The 22,458-nt window shown below is 38.5% G+C and overlaps 1 protein-coding gene across 2 annotated transcripts in view; it reads right to left on the bottom strand.

The window, feature by feature from the left end:
* Positions 1-423: 423 nt before the first annotated feature.
* Positions 424-22,458, bottom strand: part of GOLPH3 (golgi phosphoprotein 3) — a 57,704-nt gene continuing 35,669 nt past the window's right edge. The window contains exons 2-4 of one of the 2 annotated variants that reach the window (XM_002815464.5): positions 17,596-17,727; positions 11,352-11,466; positions 424-2,348 (exon numbers count right to left, since the gene is read on the bottom strand). In XM_002815464.5, the coding sequence (XP_002815510.1) occupies positions 1,924-2,348; positions 11,352-11,466; positions 17,596-17,727 (672 nt within the window). In that variant the 3' untranslated portion in view covers positions 424-1,923. The remainder of the gene's footprint in view (positions 2,349-11,351; positions 11,467-17,595; positions 17,728-22,458) is intronic. The other variant, XM_063724079.1, reaches the window with a different exon arrangement.

Genomic DNA, 22,458 nt, shown 5'->3' on the forward strand with positions numbered 1-22,458 from the left:
TATACTGGTATCAGTTTCCCCATATCTACTTTATGGGAAGAAACTTTAATAGTTCCTACATGTAGTTACCACCAGCAGTGTCATTTTTGAAGGTAAAGAAGGTTATTTCAATGGATAGAAAAATCTGTCTTTTTTCCATGCATTAAAACTGGGGCCTTGACCAGCCCCGTTTTTGCAAATAAAGTTTTATTGGAACACAGTCTAACCTATTTATTTGTATTATCTATAACAGTTTTCATTCAGTAAAGTTCAGTAGTTGTAACTGACACAGCTGGTGGCTCACAAAGCCTAAAATATCTACTATCTGGCCCTTTAAGAAACCCAAGCCCTGCATTAAAATATTACAATGCTATAGTAAGTAACATTTCATTTGAAAGAAAACTAAATGAGAATACAAAAATACAAATGACATGCTTGCTCTGATTCAGGCACTTTCAAGATCATTGTTTATTTATTACTTCAGATAAAAAGGTAGTATACATATTAGGGAATCCCTTAAAATTCAACTCTAGAGTTATACACCATCTAGTACTTTTGCAATGAATGTTAACAACAACAACAAAAATCTCTAAACACCTGAAAGCCCCACTATTAACATGGACTATGGTAATAAAAAATTTTGACATTTAATTTGTTCAATATATAGTATTTACATTATGAAACCAATGGTGATGATACAATAAAGTGATAAAGAAATAGTAAAAATAAACTTTAAAAAGCAAAGGTTTATAGTCTGACAATGCTAATTATCCTAATTGTATATAAAAAATTAAAATATAGCAGAGCTTTCTGTTACAAAATTCTTAATCCTCTGGGTTGTAATCATTACTTGCTACCAATTTACATGCAACATCTGCTAGGACTGACATTTAATTTTTTTCCCCAAGAATGTGTGAGTAGATAAATGACATTTCAGAGCAGACATTAATTTACTTGTGGACAGAAAAAGAAACTCAAGATTGGTACTGGTCACAAGCCTCTTCCCAACAGAAATTATAAAAACAGTAAGATAAAATTTAAAAAAAAATCTAAAAAGGGGATGCATAGGCAAAGAGTACCATAAATGGCACAGCTCAAAAAATCCCAGGACCAATCAGACACACATCTTTTCTCTCTCCTTCAGCGATGAGAGGTCGATTTTGCCATCAAATAACCATGATTGAAGCAAGTGAGGGGCACCAGGTGTACAACCGATTAAATCTTGCAAAATACTAAGATGGGAGCAGGGGTGGCCAGAAGAAGGGGTAATTTATATATAATTCAAACTATATACAGCATAAATGGAATGCAGCCCATCCCAAACTGGCTCTGTGAAACAACTGGACCTTTATAGTTAAAATTATAACAAGTGTAATAATACAATAGATTTACATGGGAAGCAAAATCCAAGGGGCATTTTATATTAAGTATTTACTGTGTTGTTTCAATTTAAAAATAATTTTGCTAAGTATACATCTCAACTGAAGTCTATGTATAAAATGTCCTAATAGATACAGATATTTACCTTTGGTGAGTTGAAGGCCTTTTTGTGACTTCTGTCTGAACTGTAGGCAGAATGCTAGATGTACATGCACATATGGAGAAACTCAAGCTGAGGTCATCCAAAAGCTGTGCGTATGAGGAGGCTGGAGGTACTTTGAAAGTCAAAGTAGACCAGAAACCCAAAACAGGTAACAGTGAGGATGGCAACAGGGAATGGAATGCCAATATGGCAGTAAAACTTTTTTTAAAAACAGAAAGAGGAAGGCCTCTCGTACCAGCAGAATCCTGTATACATACAAAAAAGAAAAAGCCACCCACCATTTTGTAAAACAGAAGCCAATTATAGTGTGGGAAAGTACAAATTACAGAAAACCAGAAGTCAACAGAAGAAAAACTACTGGTTTACTTGAGAGAAAGGAGAATGGTTCACCCCGAGCAGAGTTACTTGGTGAACGCCGCCACCACCGCCCACAGAACCTCATTGGTGTTGGCCTTCAGACATTCCACTTCAGGGTCTAAGTCGAGAAGCTGCCGCACTCTCTTGGTAGCCAAATCATACTGCTCGTCCAGAAGAGGAGCAAAAGCATTCTCCAGGACGTCCGAGGCATGAGCCAGGTAAATGAGGGCCAGCAAGCGCCTGTCCATGCGGTGAGGGTCATTCACCCATTTGTCAAGAACGGCTTCCTGTACTTTCTTGATGAGGCGCTGCTTAATGTTGTTGTTGGTGAGGGGATGTGTTGTCATGTCAAAAAGTAGGAAGTTCTGTTTCTCTGTTGTCAATACACCCTTTTCCACCAGGTTTTTAGCTAATCGTTCCCGTACATTTCTTAACTGATAATGCAATTTTAATGGATTCCATGTCTCACCTAAACAAAAGATTTCAGAAGTTAGAAATGATGAGTATTATCTGCTAATTTTGCAAAAATTTTGTACTATTAAACAGTAACATCTGATTTTGCCCCAAGAAAAACAGAAGAAAATCTGCCATGTTTTTCTCCCTAACTAGACCATGAACCCCTTAAACCTAGCCAGACCTTTGGATTCTAAGCACCCGGCACATCCTCAGCCACAGGAGTCACTCAGACGACTAAACTGCAAGCAGTCTTCAGACCAGAGTCAGTAACCCTTAGTCTTATGTGGAAATGAGCCAAATATTATGTTTGAGCTTCCTTCCAGCTGCTGTCAAAAAGCAGCCAATAGCCAAATAAGTTTTCTATTAAATACCAGTCTGCAACTAACAGACCAAAAAAAAAGCTTCCTGATTAATATGTTATTCCTGAAACTGCTACACATATACAACCTATAGAGGTAGGAAAGCCTGTTTAGGCCATGCTATTATTTGATGACAATATAAAGCTAATTCTGGAAGGATACAAATTTTCACAATTTTAATCTTGCCATCTATACATATTTCCTTTTGAGAGAGAAATATTTAAAATAAAACCAAACGATTTGTCACTAAAGTGGGTTCTTCTTTATAGAAAACTGGAAGGAAATACACCAAAATATTAATCTTACTTATCTTTGGGATTATGTGTGCTAAACTTTTTTTGTGCTTTCTGCATTTTCCAAATGATCTCCAATGAACATGCAACTATTTTTATACTTAAAAAAACTATATTTTTCTAAATTAGAATATGTTAAAGATCAACCACAGGCATCTTTTTAAAATGCAAACGTTGTAAGGTCGAGATTTTGTAATACTGAGAGAAAACCTTCAGCCACACTGTCCATTACAGGAGCCATTAGCCACATAGAGCTATTTAAATTAATTTAAAAATTCAGCTCTTCAGTGGCACTAGCCACATTTCACGTATACAATAGTGACATATGGCCAGTGGCTACACCCCACAGGAATAGAACATTTTCATCATCAAAGAAAGTTCTAGCGGACTATCTTAAAATTTTAAGTTGCTGTCTTAAAATATATTACCATTCAACTGGACAGAGACACAATTATTTTCCTATACTTAATACTAAACAACACAGGCCTTTAGGAAGTAATCATTCCTAAAGCTGCCCTCTCATTGTAATTAGAAATCTCCACAAAATACACAAAAAACTGTTTTCAGACACTAGTCAAAAGCAGCCCAGAACTGTGACACACGAGTGCAGCCTATGTGAGCCCGACAACTGCCTAAGCTTACCACCTAGAGGCACGTCCCAGGCAGCAGAGCAGGCAGGAAGACCCCAAGCAGAGCACAGCAGTCCCATCACGTTAAGGCGGCAGAGATCAGAGTTCAGGGTAGCTAAGGCAGCTGCAATGTGCAAAGCAGACTACTGGAGAAGGGGCACCTACACAGATAAAGAGGTCTAGAAATCTGCAAGGTGTTCCTTGAGTCTTGGGCTGAAAGCTAAAGCTACATGTGTTAGGGTGAGAAATTCCACAAAGCTAGGCAAAGAACAACTACCAGAAAGTAAACGATTCTAAGAGTTCAGTAGAGCTGGGAAAAATGTGACTGCCAACTAGCCAGAGAGCAAAAGCCTCACTAAAAACCAAGGACATTCAGAAGGAATACTAGAAAATTCACACCTTAGTAGTAGGGCTAAACCAGTCCTAGAGTACAGACCACCCTAGACGTGCCCTAATAAAAGATTAAAAGCGGCCAGGCGCGGTGGCTCAAACCTGTAATCCCAGCACTGTGGGTGGCCCAGACAGGTGTATCACCTGAGGTCAGGAGTTTGAGACTAGCCTGGCCAACATGGTGAAACCCCATCTCTTCTACAACTGCAAAAAATTAGCCAGGCATCGTGGCAGGTGCCTGTAATCTCAGCTACTCGGACGGCTGAGGCAGGAGAATCACTTAAACCCAGGAGGCAGAGGTTGCAGTGAGCCGAGATCGTGCCATTGCACTCCAGCCTCGGCAACAAGTGTGAAACTCCATCTCAAAATTTAAAAACAAAAACAAAAAATTAAAAGCAAGTTGATCCACAAGTAACTTAGCTGCCTAACAAGACAAAATTCAACACTCTTTAAAGAAAGACCATAAAATTCATCACTTAACATTCACACTGTCCCGCATCCAAGTTAAAAAAAAAAAAAAAATCACCAAACTTGCAAAGCAGCAAAAAAGTGACCTAAAACTAGGGGTAAGGAGGAAGTCAACAGAAACAGTCCCAGCCTGGGCAACATGGTGAAATCCCGTCTCTACAAAAAATACAAAAGTTAGCCGGGACCAGGCATGGGGGGGTACGCTTGTAATCCCAACACTTTGGGAGGCCAAGGTGAGCAGATCACTTGAGGTTGGGAGTTCAAGACCAGCCTGGCCAACATGGTGAAACCCCGTCTCTACTAAAAATACAAAAATTAGCCAGGCATGGCAGCAGGTGCCTGTAATCCCAGCTACTCGGGAGGCTGAGGCAGGAGAATCGCTTGAACCCGGGAGGCGGCGGTTGCAGTGAGCCAAGATTGCACCACTGCACTCTAGCCTGGGCAACAAGAACAAGACTGTCTCAAAAACAAAAACAAAAACCCCCAAAAAACAAAACAAAAAAAAACCCTAGTGTCCTAGTGCAAATCATCTTAATCTATTTCTCCATTTAATCATCTATAAAGTAAAAGTAACAAATTTATCAAGTTCATAGGGCTATTACGAGGATTAAACATCAAGTTCTTAGAACAAAGCCTAACACATGGTAAGCTCTCAGTAAACGTCAGCTATTATTTGCCCATGTGCAGAATAAACATTCTGGCAGAATGTACAGTATTTACAATGTTCTAAGAATCCTGCTAGGTACTGAGAATACAAACATTAGGATATATTTCTAGCCTTGTAGGAATTTAAAATCAAGTGAAAATAACATTCATAATATATTACATATTAGAACTAACTATACTGGCCAGAAGGAAATGGGAATAGGGCCATAAGAACAAAATGAACAAAGTGCCTAGAGGAGTAAGAAATGACTCTGGTTTAATGTTATGGGGTATTTCATAGGAAAGTTATAGAAAGAAAGAATCTTCAAGCTAAATCTCTAAATCCAGCAGGATTCACCACATTCTACGAAAGGGAGAGAAGCCTGAATTCCAGGCAAAAGAAACAACAAAGTACACCACAGGCAGCAGAATAGAATAAGCCCTGGAGTAGAGGCACACATCTTTCAAAAGTGTGTAATTTCCACTTTTTTTTTTTTTTTTGAGACGGAGTCTCATGTTGCCCAGGCTGGAGTGCGGTGGTGTGATCTTGGCTCACTGCAAGCACTGCCTCCCGGGTTCACGTCATTCTCCTGCCTCAGCCTCCCAAGTAGCTGGGACTACAGGCACCTGCCACCACGCCCAGCTAATTTTTTGTATTTTTAGTAGAGATGGGGTTTCACTGTTAGCCAGGATGGTCTCGATCTCCTGACATCGTGATCCACCCACCTGGGCCTCCCAAAGTGCTGGGATTACAGGCATAAGCCACCGCACCCAGCCACTTCCATCTTTTTATAATTGTGTAAACCCAATGTCCCACCAATAAATAACTGTTGCATCTTTCACTAGTATGAGTTTTGCTTTTAGTTTTCTAATGTCAATGGCAGGTGTTAGGCAGCCTAAGACACTAGGCTGGAATTGGGTAACTATTGTGTTAAATGACTTAGGGAAATTTAAACTAATGCAACATAAAATAATAAACAGCCAAACTTACATAAAAGCCTATTTAAAAAACTACAGTTCAATCCTAAGATTAATGAACTATGTAAAGAATAATTTGTTAAGTTATCAAAGAAGTATTATCCCGTATCAACTCTAATTTGGTATCACTGACTTAATATGTTTATGTTGTCACAAAACCTAAGTATAGCAGAATAAATGACTCCCAAGCCATCCATTTTTATTTTACCTTCCAAAGTCAAATAGGAAGGAACTCTACCCTCCAGAGACATCTTAGCCAAACATCTACTGCCAAACAACAGAGGGGAAAAAAAAAATCAAGAAATGAATTATTCTGAGAGATCTACAGTTAAACTTCTCTTTGCAGCTCTCCACTCCCCCCCAAAAAAAATACCCCCTCCCCCATACACACATCCCTCTAATGCTGTTCTACAATATTTTTTTTTCTCATGGGAAGTAAGTGGGATTAATAGTTTATGACTACTGTCTCTTATACTGAACTTATGCTAAGGTTTATCCTCACCTTATCCTTAGTTAAAACTTACATATTGCAACCAGTGGAAATACACGCTTAGTAAATTTTACAGAAGTTCCTGTGGAAATTTCCCAATTCCAAAGTATGCTAACTTACAGTTTAATGTTTCTACTAAAAATGAGAAGAGCCTAAACACAGACCACCTTCAAATAAATTATTCCACTTATGACTGGACCTTCCTATTGGCAATCATTTCTGACTCAAAGGAAGCAATAAAAAGAGACCCAGCCATCATCTCCTCTTGTAGCAGTTCCCTGGGAAGAGGGTAAACCCCATGTGCTCACTCCAACAAATAGACGGTTATTCAGATCTCCTCAAGTATTGGAGAAAAATGAAGAAATCTCACGAGCAGAAGGCTAAAACTGTGAGGAAATATCCCAAATGTTGTTTAATAGTATTTGTGGTACAGAAAAAAGGCACAAAGTAATAACCAAGTGGTCAAAGTATCTTGGTATTCTGGAATTTCTGCCTTTTATTTTCAAAGAATTAAGCTAAATCAAAAGAATAAAGTCACACCTGAGTTTAGCATAAGTAAGACATCAGTATAAGTGGGATGGGAAGAGAATAGATGGATTTCTGAGAAGATGCAATAAAAGTTTAACTAGCTTCTAAAGATTTAGCTACTTCAATTTTTAAAAGTGAATACTTTTTAAATATTTTGAAATAAATGCTTGATAAATGAATAGTTCTTGAACTCTAGGTTAAAAGACGTTACTGTGATCCATGCTGTTAGTCCTCAGTCCCTAAATTATTCACCATATATGTGAAAAGACTTTACAAGTTATACAAGCAAATTTAAAATGTAATGAATCTATTCATAGTTTACTTTTTTTTGTAAAGGAAATTGTGAGAAGTAAACATGGACAGGAAAAGTTCTTCAAAGATTATTCATGTCCACTGCCCAACAATCACTTCAGCGGAGAATGACATGCTGACAGGTACCTAAATCATTTCACTGCAAAGAACATTTATCTTCCTTGACATCATGTTACAAAACTAAAAGCAGCTTTGGCCATAAATTTGGCAGTGTAGTGATTCCTTGTGACCAAACTGATCAACCATGCCTTAAGATTTCAGAAGCTAAAAACTATTCTTAAACAGTCGTCTTAGCCTGGGCAACATGATGAAACCCAATCTCTACAAAAAAATACCAAAATTAGCTGGGCGTGGTGGCACATGCCTGTAGTCCCAGCTAACTGGGAGGCTGAGGCAGGAGGATCAACTGAGCCTGGGAGGTCAAGACTGCAGTGAGCTGTGACTGCACCACTGCACTACAGCCTGGGTGATGGCGAGACTTTGTCTCAAAGACAAAACAAAACAAACAAAATACGTAGTCTCTCAACTTGCCTCAAACATATGTATACTAATTTTAAATTATTAGAAAATGTTTAAAATTTATCAAGAGTTTTAACAGGTATACATGTACAGTATAAATAATAATAAAATGAGCCCCTGGGTATCCTCCACCCCAGGTAAAGAAACTGTTCTTTATTAAAACATTCCTTGGCTTCACAGCAAGGAATCCCTCTGAACAAGTGTATTTCTTTCTTTGCATCTCATTCTTGCACTTCAAAGGCCTAATCTAAGCTCCACTTCCTCTTATAACTACTAAAGTTCCCAAGAATTTTTGTTTTCTCTGAGCTACTGAACTTTCAGAGGACCATACTGTCAAACTCTCATCTGTTCTATCAAATTATTAGATGTATAAAACTGTTCCCCAAATGGATTTTAAGATTCTTTCAGTCTGAGAGCACCTTTTAAATTTCATAGCACATATGTCATTATTGGTGCAATAACTGGTGTTTGATACCACATATTATATTGAAGCAACAGAAAATTTTTAAAAATCTAAAAATTAGCAAGCTAGCCAAAGAACTGTATGCTTAAAAATGGTAAAAATGGTAAAAATGGTAAAAGTTACATTATATATATTTTACTACAATTAAAAAATCAGCAAGCTGGTATCCTGATACTTTCAATTAAGTGAGAAATAGATATTTTTTATTTTCTTCTTTTTACATGTTATTTGCCAGGAGATTTTTTTTATTTTCTTAACTTTAAAAAAAAGTCCTTTTTTCTCCTTCTCCCACTCTGGATTCCCTTCCTTTATTCTGAAGCAGCAGCATTCCCAATATATGTCAAGAGCAAGCAACTCAAGTGCTACAGGCAATGTTCTGGCATCAATAGCCAATCTAAAACTCACAGGATATTGTTTTTTAAAAAACCTTGCTAAGTATTAGTCTCACATTTCACCCAAATTTCTAATCCAAATAGACAGTGCTTTACAAAATCCTAACTGTTTCCATACTTGTGAGAAAAGCTTTTAGACTTCTCATCTTTTCACTACTGAATCAAGTGGGGACAGTGCAACAGCAGCCATAGGTGAGAACCAAGTTCAGTTAGCATTTATATTGATAAGCTTCATTCACAAAATGTTACTTAACAGGTAAGTGTAAGATGCATTTCAGTAACGGGAAAGTGAAGGCAAAGCCCACTCTACATTCCATAAAAAGAATCTTTAGCACTGTAACACATCTACCAAAAAAAGTCACCACAACTTTGAGAAACCCTTCTTTTGGTCAGCCGGGAACCAAATTACAAATTCTAATTTGCAACACCAGAAGCAGTCATGGGCCAACACTGGCAGCACAACATGAGAAAGATCCAAAGACTGGTTAAGCCAGTGCTCTGAAGGCAATGTACAAAATGATCCATCACAGTATAAACGTTATTAGCAGTTCTATTTCTATCTTAAAACATTATGTTTGCTAATATTTAACATATAGAGTTGACATTAATGCCCTCACTGAGTCTCTGTTAGATGGCTGCATGTCACTGACAGGCATACATGGGAGGCTAACTCAGAGAACATTGACAATGTGATGGGTATTTGTGATGATTAAGTGAATTTGCTGATAATATAATCTAGTTTTAACCAAACAAGCGCTCATCAAATGGGCAAAGTAATTTTAAAAGATTCTTGCAAAAGAAATTACAACTGAAGACAACTCTAATAAGCATAAAGGGGGGAAAGTATAAGTCAGAGTTACTCTCAATGAGATAAAAAGGAAAATTATCAGAGGTACAAGAGGGTTATCCAACAAAAATGCAAATTTATCAAGAATACGTTTATGTTCTTACCAATAAGAAAAAAGAATGAACCTTGCCTTAAGTGTAAAGTGCCCATTATTGCCCTGTTAGCTAAAAATGGAGTGAATGTACTTAATTTTTAAATAAACAAATAAATATAGGCTGAGCATGGTGATTCATGCTTATAGTCCCAGTGCTTTGGGAAGCCTTGATGGAGCACCGCTTGAGGCCAGGAGCTCAACACCAGCCTGAGCAACACAGCAAGGTCCTATCTCTACAAAAAATAATTTTTTTTCTTGAAACGGGGTCTCACTCTGTCACCCAGGTTGGAGTGCAGTGGCATGATCTTGGCTCACTGCAACCTCCATCTCCTAGGCTCAAGCAATCCTGCCACCTCAGCTTCCCAAGTAGCTGGGACCACAGGCATGTGCCACTATGTCTGGCTAATTTTTTTGTATTTTTTGGTAGAAACAGGGTTTCACCAGGTTGCCCAGGCTGGTCTTGAACTCCTGAGCTCAGGAGATTCACCCGCCTCAGCCTCCCAAAGTACTGGGGTTACAGGAATGAGCCACCATGCCTGGCCACAAAATAAAATTAAAAAAAAAAAAAAAAAAACTCAGCGAGGCATGGTGGCACACACCTGTAGTCTTAGCTACTCCAGAGGCTGAGGCAGAGGCTGTGGATCACTTGAGCCCAGGACTTAGTTCAAGGTTATAGTGAGTTAGGATCATGCCACTGCACTCCAGCCTGGGCAACAGAGTGAGACCCTGTGTCTTAAAAAGAAAAATATTTATGTATACATATAAATAAAATCAGCTGGTCCAAGTACAGCAGTTATTTACAGCTAACTGTTCACAGTTAGATTTTTTTGTTCCCTCCCACTCCCACTGCTTCACTTGACTAGTCCCCCAACCCCTAAAAAAACCTTTTACTGACAGAAGAAGAATCCAATAGGACTTTTATAAATTCTGCTTATCTATAAGAAAACTCACATCATGTTAATACACAAATAACTTTAATATAAATGTCACAGTCCTCCATGCCATCAACCAAACTTTTCACGTTCTCCTCCCTAAGGCTGCACTTCCCTGTCTCCTTGAAGTTAGGGGAGATTGTGTGATTTGCTCTGGTCAATGAAACATGAACCACATGTCATTTCTAAGCAGAAACTTAAGAGCCAGAGTGATGTGCTATGCTATTCCTCCTTTTATGATAGTGACTGATACTGCTCCAGGTGGCAGTGGCTCCATCTGCCTGGCTGCCAGAGTGAGGATGAGGTAGCCTGTGACTGACTTACAGCCTGAATGAGAAATAAATGGTTGTTTTAAGCAACTGAGGTTTTGGGGTTTGTTACCGCCACAGCTTAACCTAGCCTATCCAGATTAAGGTAGCATGTGGTAATTTTGATAAAGAACATGGGAGCTCTAAGAAAAGAGTATTATCTTCTCATTCTGTATCTGTTCAGTATTGTTAAAGAGAATGAAATTTTATAAAAACCATTCCTTCCCCACTCTATGACTGATAACTTTCAAGTTTGCCTGAATAACTAAACAAGCTTCTGGCTATTTTGTATAGGTTCCTTTCAAAAGGATTTAAACTTCGTAATCTTTTAAACAGAAATTGGTTTTTGGTTTATTCACAGCAGCTTACCACTAAGTAATTCAATCCAGTTCTGGACCGTTTCTGGAGGCTGAGTTTCCTTAACATGCTTCAGAGCTTCATCAAGAAGAACATCCCCTGTTGGAGCATCCGACTTACAGATTACCTAAAAAGAAAGCAAAAAGAATGAAAGGATCCACGAATGCCTTTTCTGACTTGATCTCATTAAATGAAAAACAATTATATAAATAATTCATTATACTTAAAGCCTCAAGCTTTCATGTAGTATCAAAGTTCAGATTTTAAATTACTTTTATGGTAAGGAAATCCAATATTTAACCTAACCAGATTAGATATAATAATGAATAAAAATTGGCTAGACTCAGTAGCTCATGCCTGAATCCCAGGGGGAGGCTGAGGCAAGCAGATCACTTGAAGCCAGGAATTCGATACCAGCCTGGCCCACATGGCGAAACCCTGTCTCTACTAAAATACAAAAATTAGCCGGGTGTGGTGGTGCACGCCTGTAATCCCAGCTACTCGGGTAGCTGAGGTGGGAGAATCATTTGAACCCAGGAGGCAGAGGCTACAGGAAGCCAAGATCACGCCGCCGCACTCCACCCTGGATGACAGAGTGAGATTATCTCAAAGAGAAAAGAAAAGAAAAGAAAGCTACTGGCCGGGCACGGTGGCTCACTCCTGTAATCCCAGCACTTTGGGAGGCCGAGGTAGGTGGATCACCTGAGGTCAGGAGTTCAAGACCAGCCCGGCCAAAATGATGAAACCCCATCTCTACTGAAAATACAAAAAATTAGCTGGGTGTGGTGGCGGGTCCCTGTAATCCCAGCTACTCTGGAGGCTGAGGCAGGAGAATTGCTTGAACCCAGGAGGCGGAGGTTGCAGTGGGCCGAGATTGTGCCACTGCATTCCAGCCTGGGCAACAAGAGCAAAACTCCAACTTAAAAAGAAAAAAAAAAAAAAAAAAAAGCTACTGTGCAATAATTAGTAAAGCAACATACTAGGACAGTTTATACTCACTGACTCTTTCATCACTGAACCTTGGACTATGTGATCCAGAAATTCATTTAAGCATTATTATTAGTTCCAGAAATAAGACTAAATTATATTTAAGAATTCAGTACAGGTTGAACATCCCTAATCCAAAAATCTGAACTCCTTCAAAATCTGAAACTTTTTGAGCACCAACATGCATCCATTGGAACATTCTGGATTTTAAATTTTGAAGTCAGGGATGCTTAAATAAAATACAAATATTCCAAAATCCAAAAAATTCCAAAATCTTAAACATTTCTGTTACCAAGCATTTCAGATATAGGATACTCAATCTTATATTATAAAGGTGGTATTTCACATCAGTGAAGAAACAAATTTTTAAACAAATGTCATTAAAACTTGCTAACAAATTATAGAGGTAAGAAAGGTTTCTTGGTATTTTTTTTTTTTTGGAAATGGAGTTTTGCTCGTCACCCAGGCTGGAGTGCAGTGGCACAATCTCGGCTCACTGCAAACCTCTGCCTCCCCAGTACAAGCAATTCTCCTGCCTCAGCCTTCCAAGTAGCTGGAATAACAGGTGTGCGCCACCACACCTGGCTAATTTTATATTTTTAGTAAAGATGGGGTTTCTCCATGTTAGTCAGGCTGGTCTCGAACTCCCGACCTCAGGTAATCCACCCACCTCGGCCTCCCAAAGTGCTGGGATGACAGGAATGATCCACTGCACCTGGCCCTGAAAGGTTTCTTTAAAAATTGTCCCCACTAGCAGAAAGCTTAAAGAAATTATCAATAGCTTTGATTACATAAATTTTTTAAATACTGCAACTTTTTTTAAAAAAGCTACACTGAGGCTGGATGCAGTGGCTCACTCCTATAATCCCAGCACTTTGGGAGGCCAAGGCGGGTGGATCACCTGAGGTCAAGAGTTTGAGACCAGCCTGGCCAACATGGTGAAACCCGGTCTCTACTAATAATACAAAAATTAGCCAGGTGTGGTGGCGCATGCCTGTAAACCCAACTACTCGGGAGGCTGAGGCAGGAGAATCGCTTGAACTCGGGAGGTGGAGGCTGCAGTGAGCTGAGATCGCACCATTGCACTCCAGCCTGGGCGACGAGCAAAAATCTGTTTCCAAACAAAAAGCTACGTTGAGATATAGAATCCATTTTAAAAGTGGAAAAATCCAGAGGGAGGGATGGGAGGGAAAATGTTACACCGCTTTAGACAAGTATTAGATCCCTAAAGCCTTCATTCACGTTGTTGGCTAAGCTATAAATTTCTAGTTAAAATTCCATAATATCAAAATTAAATCCATTGTATTGTATTATTTTATAATGTTAGCTATTTAAATGTTATAAAATTTAACATTACTTTTTTTTTTTTTTGAGATGGAGTCTCACTCTGTTGCCCAGCCTGGAGTGCAATGGCACGATCTCAGCTCACTGCAACCTCCGCCTCCTGGGTTCAAGCAATTCTCCTGCCTCAGACTCCCAAATAGCTGGGATTACAGGCACACACCACCGCATCCGGCTAATTTTTGTATTTTTAGTAGACACAGGGTTTCATCAAGTTGGGCAGGCTGGTCTTGAACTCCTGACCTTGTGATCTGCCCACCTCAGCCTCCCAAAGTGCTGGGATTGCAAGCATGAGCCACCGTGCCCCGCTAATTTAAAATCACTTTTAAAATGTTGAGAGTCCTCTCTTAAACTTGTCCTCAAAGTGTCCTTTGTCAATCTTATAAAAAAATTAAAAATATATACATACAGTATCTATCTCTGTGACATCATGACCAGTAGAAATATAAAAACCACAATACACGTCACAAACCTGTTCTTAAATTTTCTTTATTTTATTATTATTATTATACTTTAAGTTTTAGGGTACATGTGCACAACGTACAGGTTTGTTACATATGTATACATGAGCCATGTTGGTGTGCTGCATCCATTAACTCGTCATTTAGCATTAGGTATATCTCCTAATGCTATCCCTCCCCCCTCTTAAATTTTCTAGTAGTTATATTTTAAAAGAAAAAAAAGGCAAAATTAATTTTAATATTTTGATTTAACCAAATACAACCAAAATATTAACATGTAATAAGTATTTTTAAATTGAGGTACTTAATATATTCTTCCATACTAAGAACAAAAATCCAGTGTATCCAGTGTATGTTTTTACTAACACCATGTGTCAATGTGCAGTAGCCAAACTTCAAGTGCTTAAGTGTCTGGCTCATAGACGTATGTAGCTAGTAGCTACCATATTGAACATACAGACCATTTTCATCATCAAAGTTCCATCAAACAGTGCTATTCTAGACCATGCTTTCAGTGAAGGGTGAGAGAGCACAAGAAAATAAAGAAAGCACAGCCTCAGGAGAAAAAGTTACATCTAAATATGGTGGCCATGCCACCACTTCTTATGTCCCACTCATTCTTTATATTTATTGCAATTTGGCCTCAAAGCTCGCCCACACACATCCATTTGCAACAGATCTTATGTCAGGGACACCAGAGCCTGGGTATAGGTGAATCACTTTTTCTTATGAAGTTCTGTCCTCTAAATCTTTCTCAAATGTTTCACTTTTCTCCATCGTCTTGCCAATATAGTTGGCCTTCCATATCTATAGATTCAACCAATTGAGGATCAAAAATATTCAGGAAAAATAATACAAATTTTAAAATGCAGTATAACAATTGTTTATACAGCATTTACATTGTATTAGGTATTGTAAGTAATCTGGGGGTGATACAAAGTATAGGAGAGGATGTGCACAGGTTATACGCAACTACAACAACATTTTATATAAGAAACTTGAGCATCCACAGATTTTGATATTTGAGGGGAGTCCTAGAACCAACAGCCCACAGATACTGAGGGACAACTATATTCTAGTCTGCCTAATCTGGTTGTTTTTCACTTGGATTAATTTAAGCCTCTTAACTAATTTCCCTAAACAAGTTATAGCCTTTTCAATCCATTCTCCTCACTGATCTTTCTAACAGACAAATCTTACCATGGCATTCCACTGCTTCTGCTTACAACTTTTCAATGACTCGAGTTAGTTCTAAATTCCTTTTAAAAATTCAGTAGTAAGTGTGGTTCACAAATAAATATGTTCTATCCAAACGTATCATTTTTATTTAGCTTCTTTTTTTGGGGGGACGGGAACCATTCCTAAATATAAACAGATAATCACGGATAACGTGAAAGAAAGCTTCCAACACAGAAGAGATCAAAAAGAGAAAATAAGACCTCTGAAGAAACAGATATAATACAAATGAAGGAAATTTTCAAGAGGTGTGATATCCTCAGAAATCTAAAAGGAGGTATTACATCCATAAAACAAACTACAATTTTTAAAAAGGAAGCTCATGGAAATCAAAAACAGGAGAGTCACAATAAAATCTCAACAGAAAGGTTAGAAGACAACTCTTTAAGAGTAGCCAAGAAGTCCGTATCCAATTTACAGAGTTCTAGAAAAAGAGGGCAAAATATATGAGAAATACAAGTTATCAAAACCAAAATATACACCTTTCTAGATTGAAAAAATTAATGCATAATGAATTTACAATGATCCACATTAAGGCATATCGTACAATTTCAGAAAACCAACAAGGATAACAGAAGATCCCAAATGCTTCTAGAGGAAAAAAAAATAAGATTGAAAAAACAGAAGGAGGCCCGACACAGTGGCTCACGTCTGTAATCCCAGCTCTTTGGGAGGCCAAGGCACGAGGATCACTTGAACCCAAGCGTTCAAGACCAGCCTGGGCAATAAAGTAAGACCTTATCTCTAACAAAAATAAAACAAAAAAAAAATTAGCCAGGAGGCTGGGTGCGGTGGCTCACACCTATAATCCCAGCATTTTGGGAGGCAGGTGGATCATTTGGGGTCAGGAGTTTGAGACCAGCCTGACCAATATGGTGAAACCCAATCTCTACTAAACCTATTAAAAAAAAAAAAAAAAATTAGCTGGGTGTGGTGATGCATGCCTGTAGTCCCAGCTACTAGGCAGGCTGAGGCAGGAGAACCTCTAGAGACGATAGGGTGGCGGAGGTTGCAGTGAGCTGAGATGGCACCAACTGCACTCCAGCCTGGGTGATAGAGCGACACTCAGTCTCAGAAAAAAAAAAAAATTAGCCAGACATGGTGGCACATACCTATGTAGTCCCCGCTACTTGGAAAGCAGAGGTTGCAGTGAACCAAGATCATACCAACCACCCTCCAGCCCAGGCAATGGAGTGAGACTCTGTCTCCAAAAAAAAAAAAAGGGAAAAGAAAATCAGAAGGGCACCAGACTTTAACAGCAACTCTGTATACTAGAAAACAGTGGGCTGGGCATGATAGCTCATGCCTGTAATCCCTGCACTTTGGGAGGCCCAAGGCAAGTGGATCACTTGAGCCCAGGAGTTCGAGAGCAGCCCAGGCAACATGGCAAAACCCCATCTCTACAAAACATACAAAAATTAGCCGGGTGTGGCAGCACATGCCTGTAGTCCCAGCTACTTGGGAGGCTGAGGCACGTAAATCACTTCAACCAGGGAAGCGGAGGTTGCAGTGAGCCGATATCACGCCACTGCACTCCAGCCTGGGTGACACAGCAAGACTCTGTCTCCAAAAAAAAAAAAAAAAAAAAAAAAAAGATGCATGAATGGTGTTCTTTCCTACAGAACTATTATTCTCTATAGCTTATTAATCAAGCAGCATTCAGCTGTGATCTAAAACTTTTAGATTCATTAGGACACTGATTTAGGAAAAAAACTAGTTTTGAAACACCATGCTCAAGAAACACAATGACAAACTGGAAGAAAAACAGTCTTGAATATTTCAGATTGAGGTTGAAGTTAAATTTCTAAAAACTAGCCAATATTACCTCTATAAGAGAAGCACCTACACAGACCTTCAACAGACAGGTATCTGAAAAGTATTCATAATCTGATGAAAAGATCAACAGCCTATGCGTAAATTGCACAGTAACACTTTTGAGTTTTTAATGTCAAGTCTTTCAAAATTATGGCTTTTAAAAGCTGCAAATGAAGTCTAGAATCTTTCTGAAGATGTAAGATCCAGTGGCCAGTCACCTTAACAATCAATTACATTACGCATTGTAGGTACAAAGAACCAGAAAACCAAGAATGCAAAAAAGATATGGAAATACAATGGAATAAAGACAACTTTAATATCAACTTCCACTTTAATTTTTGAAGGCTATTAGTAAAAACATACATTTTAAGCAGTACAACCTCTTTAAAAAGAATGTTACTCAGCACTCCTCTTACCTTTCTTGTTAATAGACTTTTACGTCTCATTCCACAAGCCTCTAGTTGTAACCTTCCTCTCAATGCTAATTCAATTAACATACAGCCACGTAATCCAGATGATATACAGTCATTCCAAAATGATGTGTAACCCTATTAAAAAAAGAGGAAGAAATAAAACAAAATAGCTAATTTACCTTGAATTCAGAGTCAAAAACAGAAATATTATCAGCCAAAGTCATATTCGGTGCCTTTTACCCTTCCTGTCTTTCTATAATAATATACTGAAAAAATACAATTAACATAAATTACTAATCGAGAATTTTCGGGGGCTTATCTTTCCACCACTTATTCTTACATACAAACAACAAATAACTTTAGAAGTCATAAGTTTAGAAACATAACTCACATTTCACCAAGCTGTGTGTTTATTAGGTTCTTTCAGAACCCTGCAAACTCCAAAGAATACTCAGTTAACCTCAGATTATAGTGATTTATTATAGGTGGACAAGTTAAGAAGCTCAGGGAAAGATAACCTAGCCAAGATAGCTTCACAGAGAATTAGAATACCATTCATTTATTGCTGTTTAGGATAAAACCACAAGGTTAATCCAAGCACTTTGGGAGGCCGAGCCAAGACGATGGCTTAAGCCCAGGAGTTTGAGACCAGCCTGGACAACATAGTGAATTCCTGTTTCTACCAAAAAAAAATTAATTAGCTAGGTGTGGTGCTGCACACCTGTAGTCCCAGCTACTCAGGAGGCTACAGCAGGAGGACCACTGTGTCCAAGAGTTCAAGGCTACAGTGAGCAATAATTACACCAACACACTGCAGCCTGGGCAAAACAGTGCAACGTTGTCTCTTAAATACACATACTGTTAATTTTTTAAGAAGATATTAGAAAAACACGTATGCACTCACAAACAGACGGATGGCTATAGGCCTAAAATTCTCAATAATAAACAGTATAACAATCAGATTGGCCCCAAGAGAGAATGTAAGGGCAGCATCCACGGTGGAAGACCAGCCAGACATAAGGAGGTTGATAGACATCTAGAGATCTGGGATACTGGTCAAGCATGCATCACCAGATGAGGTCAGGACACTGTAACAGCAAACAACTGGGGTTGTTCAAATTATAAAGCCACAAATCTTGCCAGCAGGATTGCCAGCTATCAATTTAAGATACCCAGTTCTCATGAGACAGCCGAAGCTATAAATAACTCTCATTAAGGCTCAGAACAGGGTAACACAATTCTGGTAGGAGAACAGGCCAACTGAATCTCTGAAGAATGGAGGGCCCAGGATTAGGAAGGCCTGGCCCTCACCTCTGGCACTTTTCCAAGGTCAATCCTGGCACTTCGCCAGGCCAGAGTAGTGAGCTTGTGTTTCAGAAGATGACTGACCATTGAGGTCCATCAAACTTCATTTTAGATACAAGGAGTTAAATTCGCCTCACCAAGCTACCACTTCTGAGAATGTGACCTTTGGGAAAATAACTTAAAGGAGGCACAAGGGGATAAACAAAAACATCAGTGTTAAGAGATCAATTTAAATGTGAGGTATAAGAAGCAGACACTGACTGGATTTTAGGGAATCATTTTAAACTTAGGGTTGGGGCCTGATCAAATGAAGATTACCAGAGATTTAGCAAAGTGGCTAATAATACCAGTACTTTTATAGAGATTAGGTAAAATGCGTGGCTTCTGTGTCCATGAAATTAAAGCCCTAGGAAGCCTGAGAATGAATTCCACATGAAATTAAAGTTACAGATATCTGGCTTTGATTGGCCTGGACATATAGACAGAGTTCCTAAATGAGCCTCTACAAACTGTAAACAACAGAGAACACCTCATAAAGCAATAATGGACGTGAACAGCCCTACAGCCTGCAAACTCCAGCTGCACAGTACCTGGAAGCTTACATTTGATAGCAGAGAACTAAAATATGTCTCAATCTCAATTGCTCCTAGAGTAATGGCACACCCAGAGATATTAGCAAAATGGGGTCTTTAGTAACAGACTTCAGAGATCTAAACTTAGTGAATGGCTTTAGGCATCATCACTGAAAGACACATGCTCAAACAGAATTGGATTCACATGGGAAAGTAGATGAATGGGAATGGACAGTTCTGTACCACAGCTTCTGGGACTCGTCAGCAATATTCCAAAGATGAATGAAGCCAACAAAGACACACCAAACAACAGAAAAGTACAGTATGTTGATACCCTCCTGCTAAAATCCATGTCATAAAAACAGGATCAAAAATTAATCACAGGGTAGCCAGGCACAGTGACATACACCAGTAATCCCAGCACTTAGCGACGCAGAGGCAAGTGGATTGCTTGAGTCCAGGAATTCCAGACCCCTGGGCAACATGGTGAAACACCATCTCTACAAAAAATACAAAAATTAACCGGGCATGGTGGCACCCATCTGTGGTCCCGGCTACTTGGAAGGCTGAGGTGGGAGAATCACCTGAGCTCAGGAACTTGAGGTTGCAGTGAGCCATGATCATGCCACTGCACTCCAGCCTGGGTGACAGGAGTTAAGACCCTATCTCAAAAAAAAAAAAAAAAGATAAAATATGTGGGGAAGGTTAGTAACTGGCAGTATCAAGCAGCTTATGACTGTAGTCATAATTAGTTCCTATGTTCTAAAATATAAGGATGGGAGAGGACAGAGACATCTCAAGTAGGGCTGGGCCATACACTACCAGATCTCCATCTGCCTGATTCCCTTTACTCTTTCAAGTGGCTCAATTTGAATGGTAGAAAAGGGTATTGTTTATTATTAAGTCCCTAAAGCTGCAAACACTGAGAAGAGTTCTCACCATTCCAGTTAAGAGATACTGTTCTGCTCTTAACTGCCTACTTACCCAGAAGCTTTTTGTTACGAAGGAACTCAAAAGGTTGGTGAACCAAAATGAAATGTAATAAAAATATTTCGTATAAAGATCATAAGAGGGATATAACCAGAAGTATAAGATTTTCCTTATGTTATTAAAAACATTTACAACATGGGAAAATGCTCATAATACGTATTCTACATGAGAAACAGATAAAAAATTATATTATCTAAAGCAGAAGTGTCCAATCTTTTGGCTTCCGTGGGCCATACTGGAAGAATTATTATCTTGGCCTACACATAAAATATACTAACACTAATGACAGCTGATGAGCTAAAGAAAACAAAAAAAAACCTCATGTTTTAAGAAAGTTTACAAATTTGTGTCGGAAGAGATTCAAAGCCATGGGCCACCTGCAGCCCACAGGCCGCGGGTTGGACAAGCTTGATCTAAAGTGTAATCTTATTTTGAAATTATATAAATATTAATACATATGTATATCATAGGTTTGTATTTACAAAAAAACTTATAAATGTTCATATCCTTTGACACAATTCTTAGGGGCCTTTAGTTAGAAAATACTGTGCATAAAAATATATGTACAAATATATTGATCACGTCATTATCATAGTAAAACACAAAAACAATCTAAAAGCAAAAAAAAGGGAATAAACTCAGCGCTTCCCAAACTTTCCTGACCTTGAAGCATTTTAATTTACAGTATACTTTTAACAGCCTACAGAACATTACAATTCTATGAAAATCAGTTTTAAAAATCCTGGTGCAGGAGGCGGAGGCTGCAGTAAGCCGAGATCGCACCACTGCACTCCAGCCTGGCAACAGAGCGAGACCTCATCTCAAAAAAAAAAAAAAAGAAAAAAGAAAAAGAAAGAAAGAAATCCTGGTGCAGAAGGTTATTACAAAACATGAAAAATTATTATGAAATCGTGTGTGTGTGTGTGTGTGTGTGTGTGTGTGTGTAGAGAGACAGAGAATAGTCCCATTTTTTAGGGATATTAGAAGAAAAGTTTTAGCAGCAGTAATGTCTGGTGATTATGGTGATCTTTATTTTCTTTAGGCTTTTCTGTATATAGTAAAGGAAAACTCCTGGCAAGGAGACAAGTAAGGTTTTCCTTACTGATCAACTATAGTTACAGTTGCTCAAGCTTAAAAGGCAATAGTTATGATAGTGGCAGTAATTTGACAAAGGCAAAACACTAGAAGAACTAAAAACTCTCCATGAAAATAACTACGAACCACAAAGTAAAACATATTTGTGAGTAGTAAAGAACAGTGCTCAAAAGCCCAGACCACACAAACACCTGCTGATTCAAATCAACTCCAGCTCTACTACATACTATATAGTTAAATTTCTGAGACTAGTTTTCTTCATATAAAACAAGTTGTGAAGATTAAATAATATATATAAAGCACAACTCCTGGCAATTAGTAATTATTTAATTATGTACAATTAGAATGGAATGGGGATGGAGGATTGCAAACTCAGTTACTTAGAAAGTACAAAGAACATGACTGAATAAAGAGACCAGGTGTGGATTGCAGCAAGCTGGACAATGTACTCTTCCATCTATCTGGGGAAGACAACTTAGCCCTTATCAACTGTTGCCATGTGTAAAATGTGGGCCTACTCTTGCTACATCTTTTTCAAGAGGGCAGAAATGTCCGTTTCTATATAATACTTCCATCTTTGAAAGGATTACAACTCAAGTTTTACTAAACAAAACATATCTGGCAAACCAGTTTGCAACCGCTAAACATTTTACAAAACATACTACATTATATGAATGTTCAGTTACTAGTAGTCTGTATATGCATAAAGTACTCAAAATGTTTCATTTTGTTTTTATGTACAAAATATTTCAAAATGAAATCACTAAAAACACTATATTTTCTAGATAAGGTTGAATTCTGGTGTGACCAATGTTTTGGAAATGGCTTTCTAATAGAAATATAGGCCAGGTCCACATGGTGGCTCACGCCTGTAATCCCAGCACTTAGGGAGGCCGAGGTGAGT

The sequence above is a fragment of the Pongo abelii genome, chromosome 4 (assembly GCF_028885655.2).
Source record: "Pongo abelii isolate AG06213 chromosome 4, NHGRI_mPonAbe1-v2.0_pri, whole genome shotgun sequence".
Lineage (NCBI taxonomy): Eukaryota > Metazoa > Chordata > Mammalia > Primates > Hominidae > Pongo > Pongo abelii.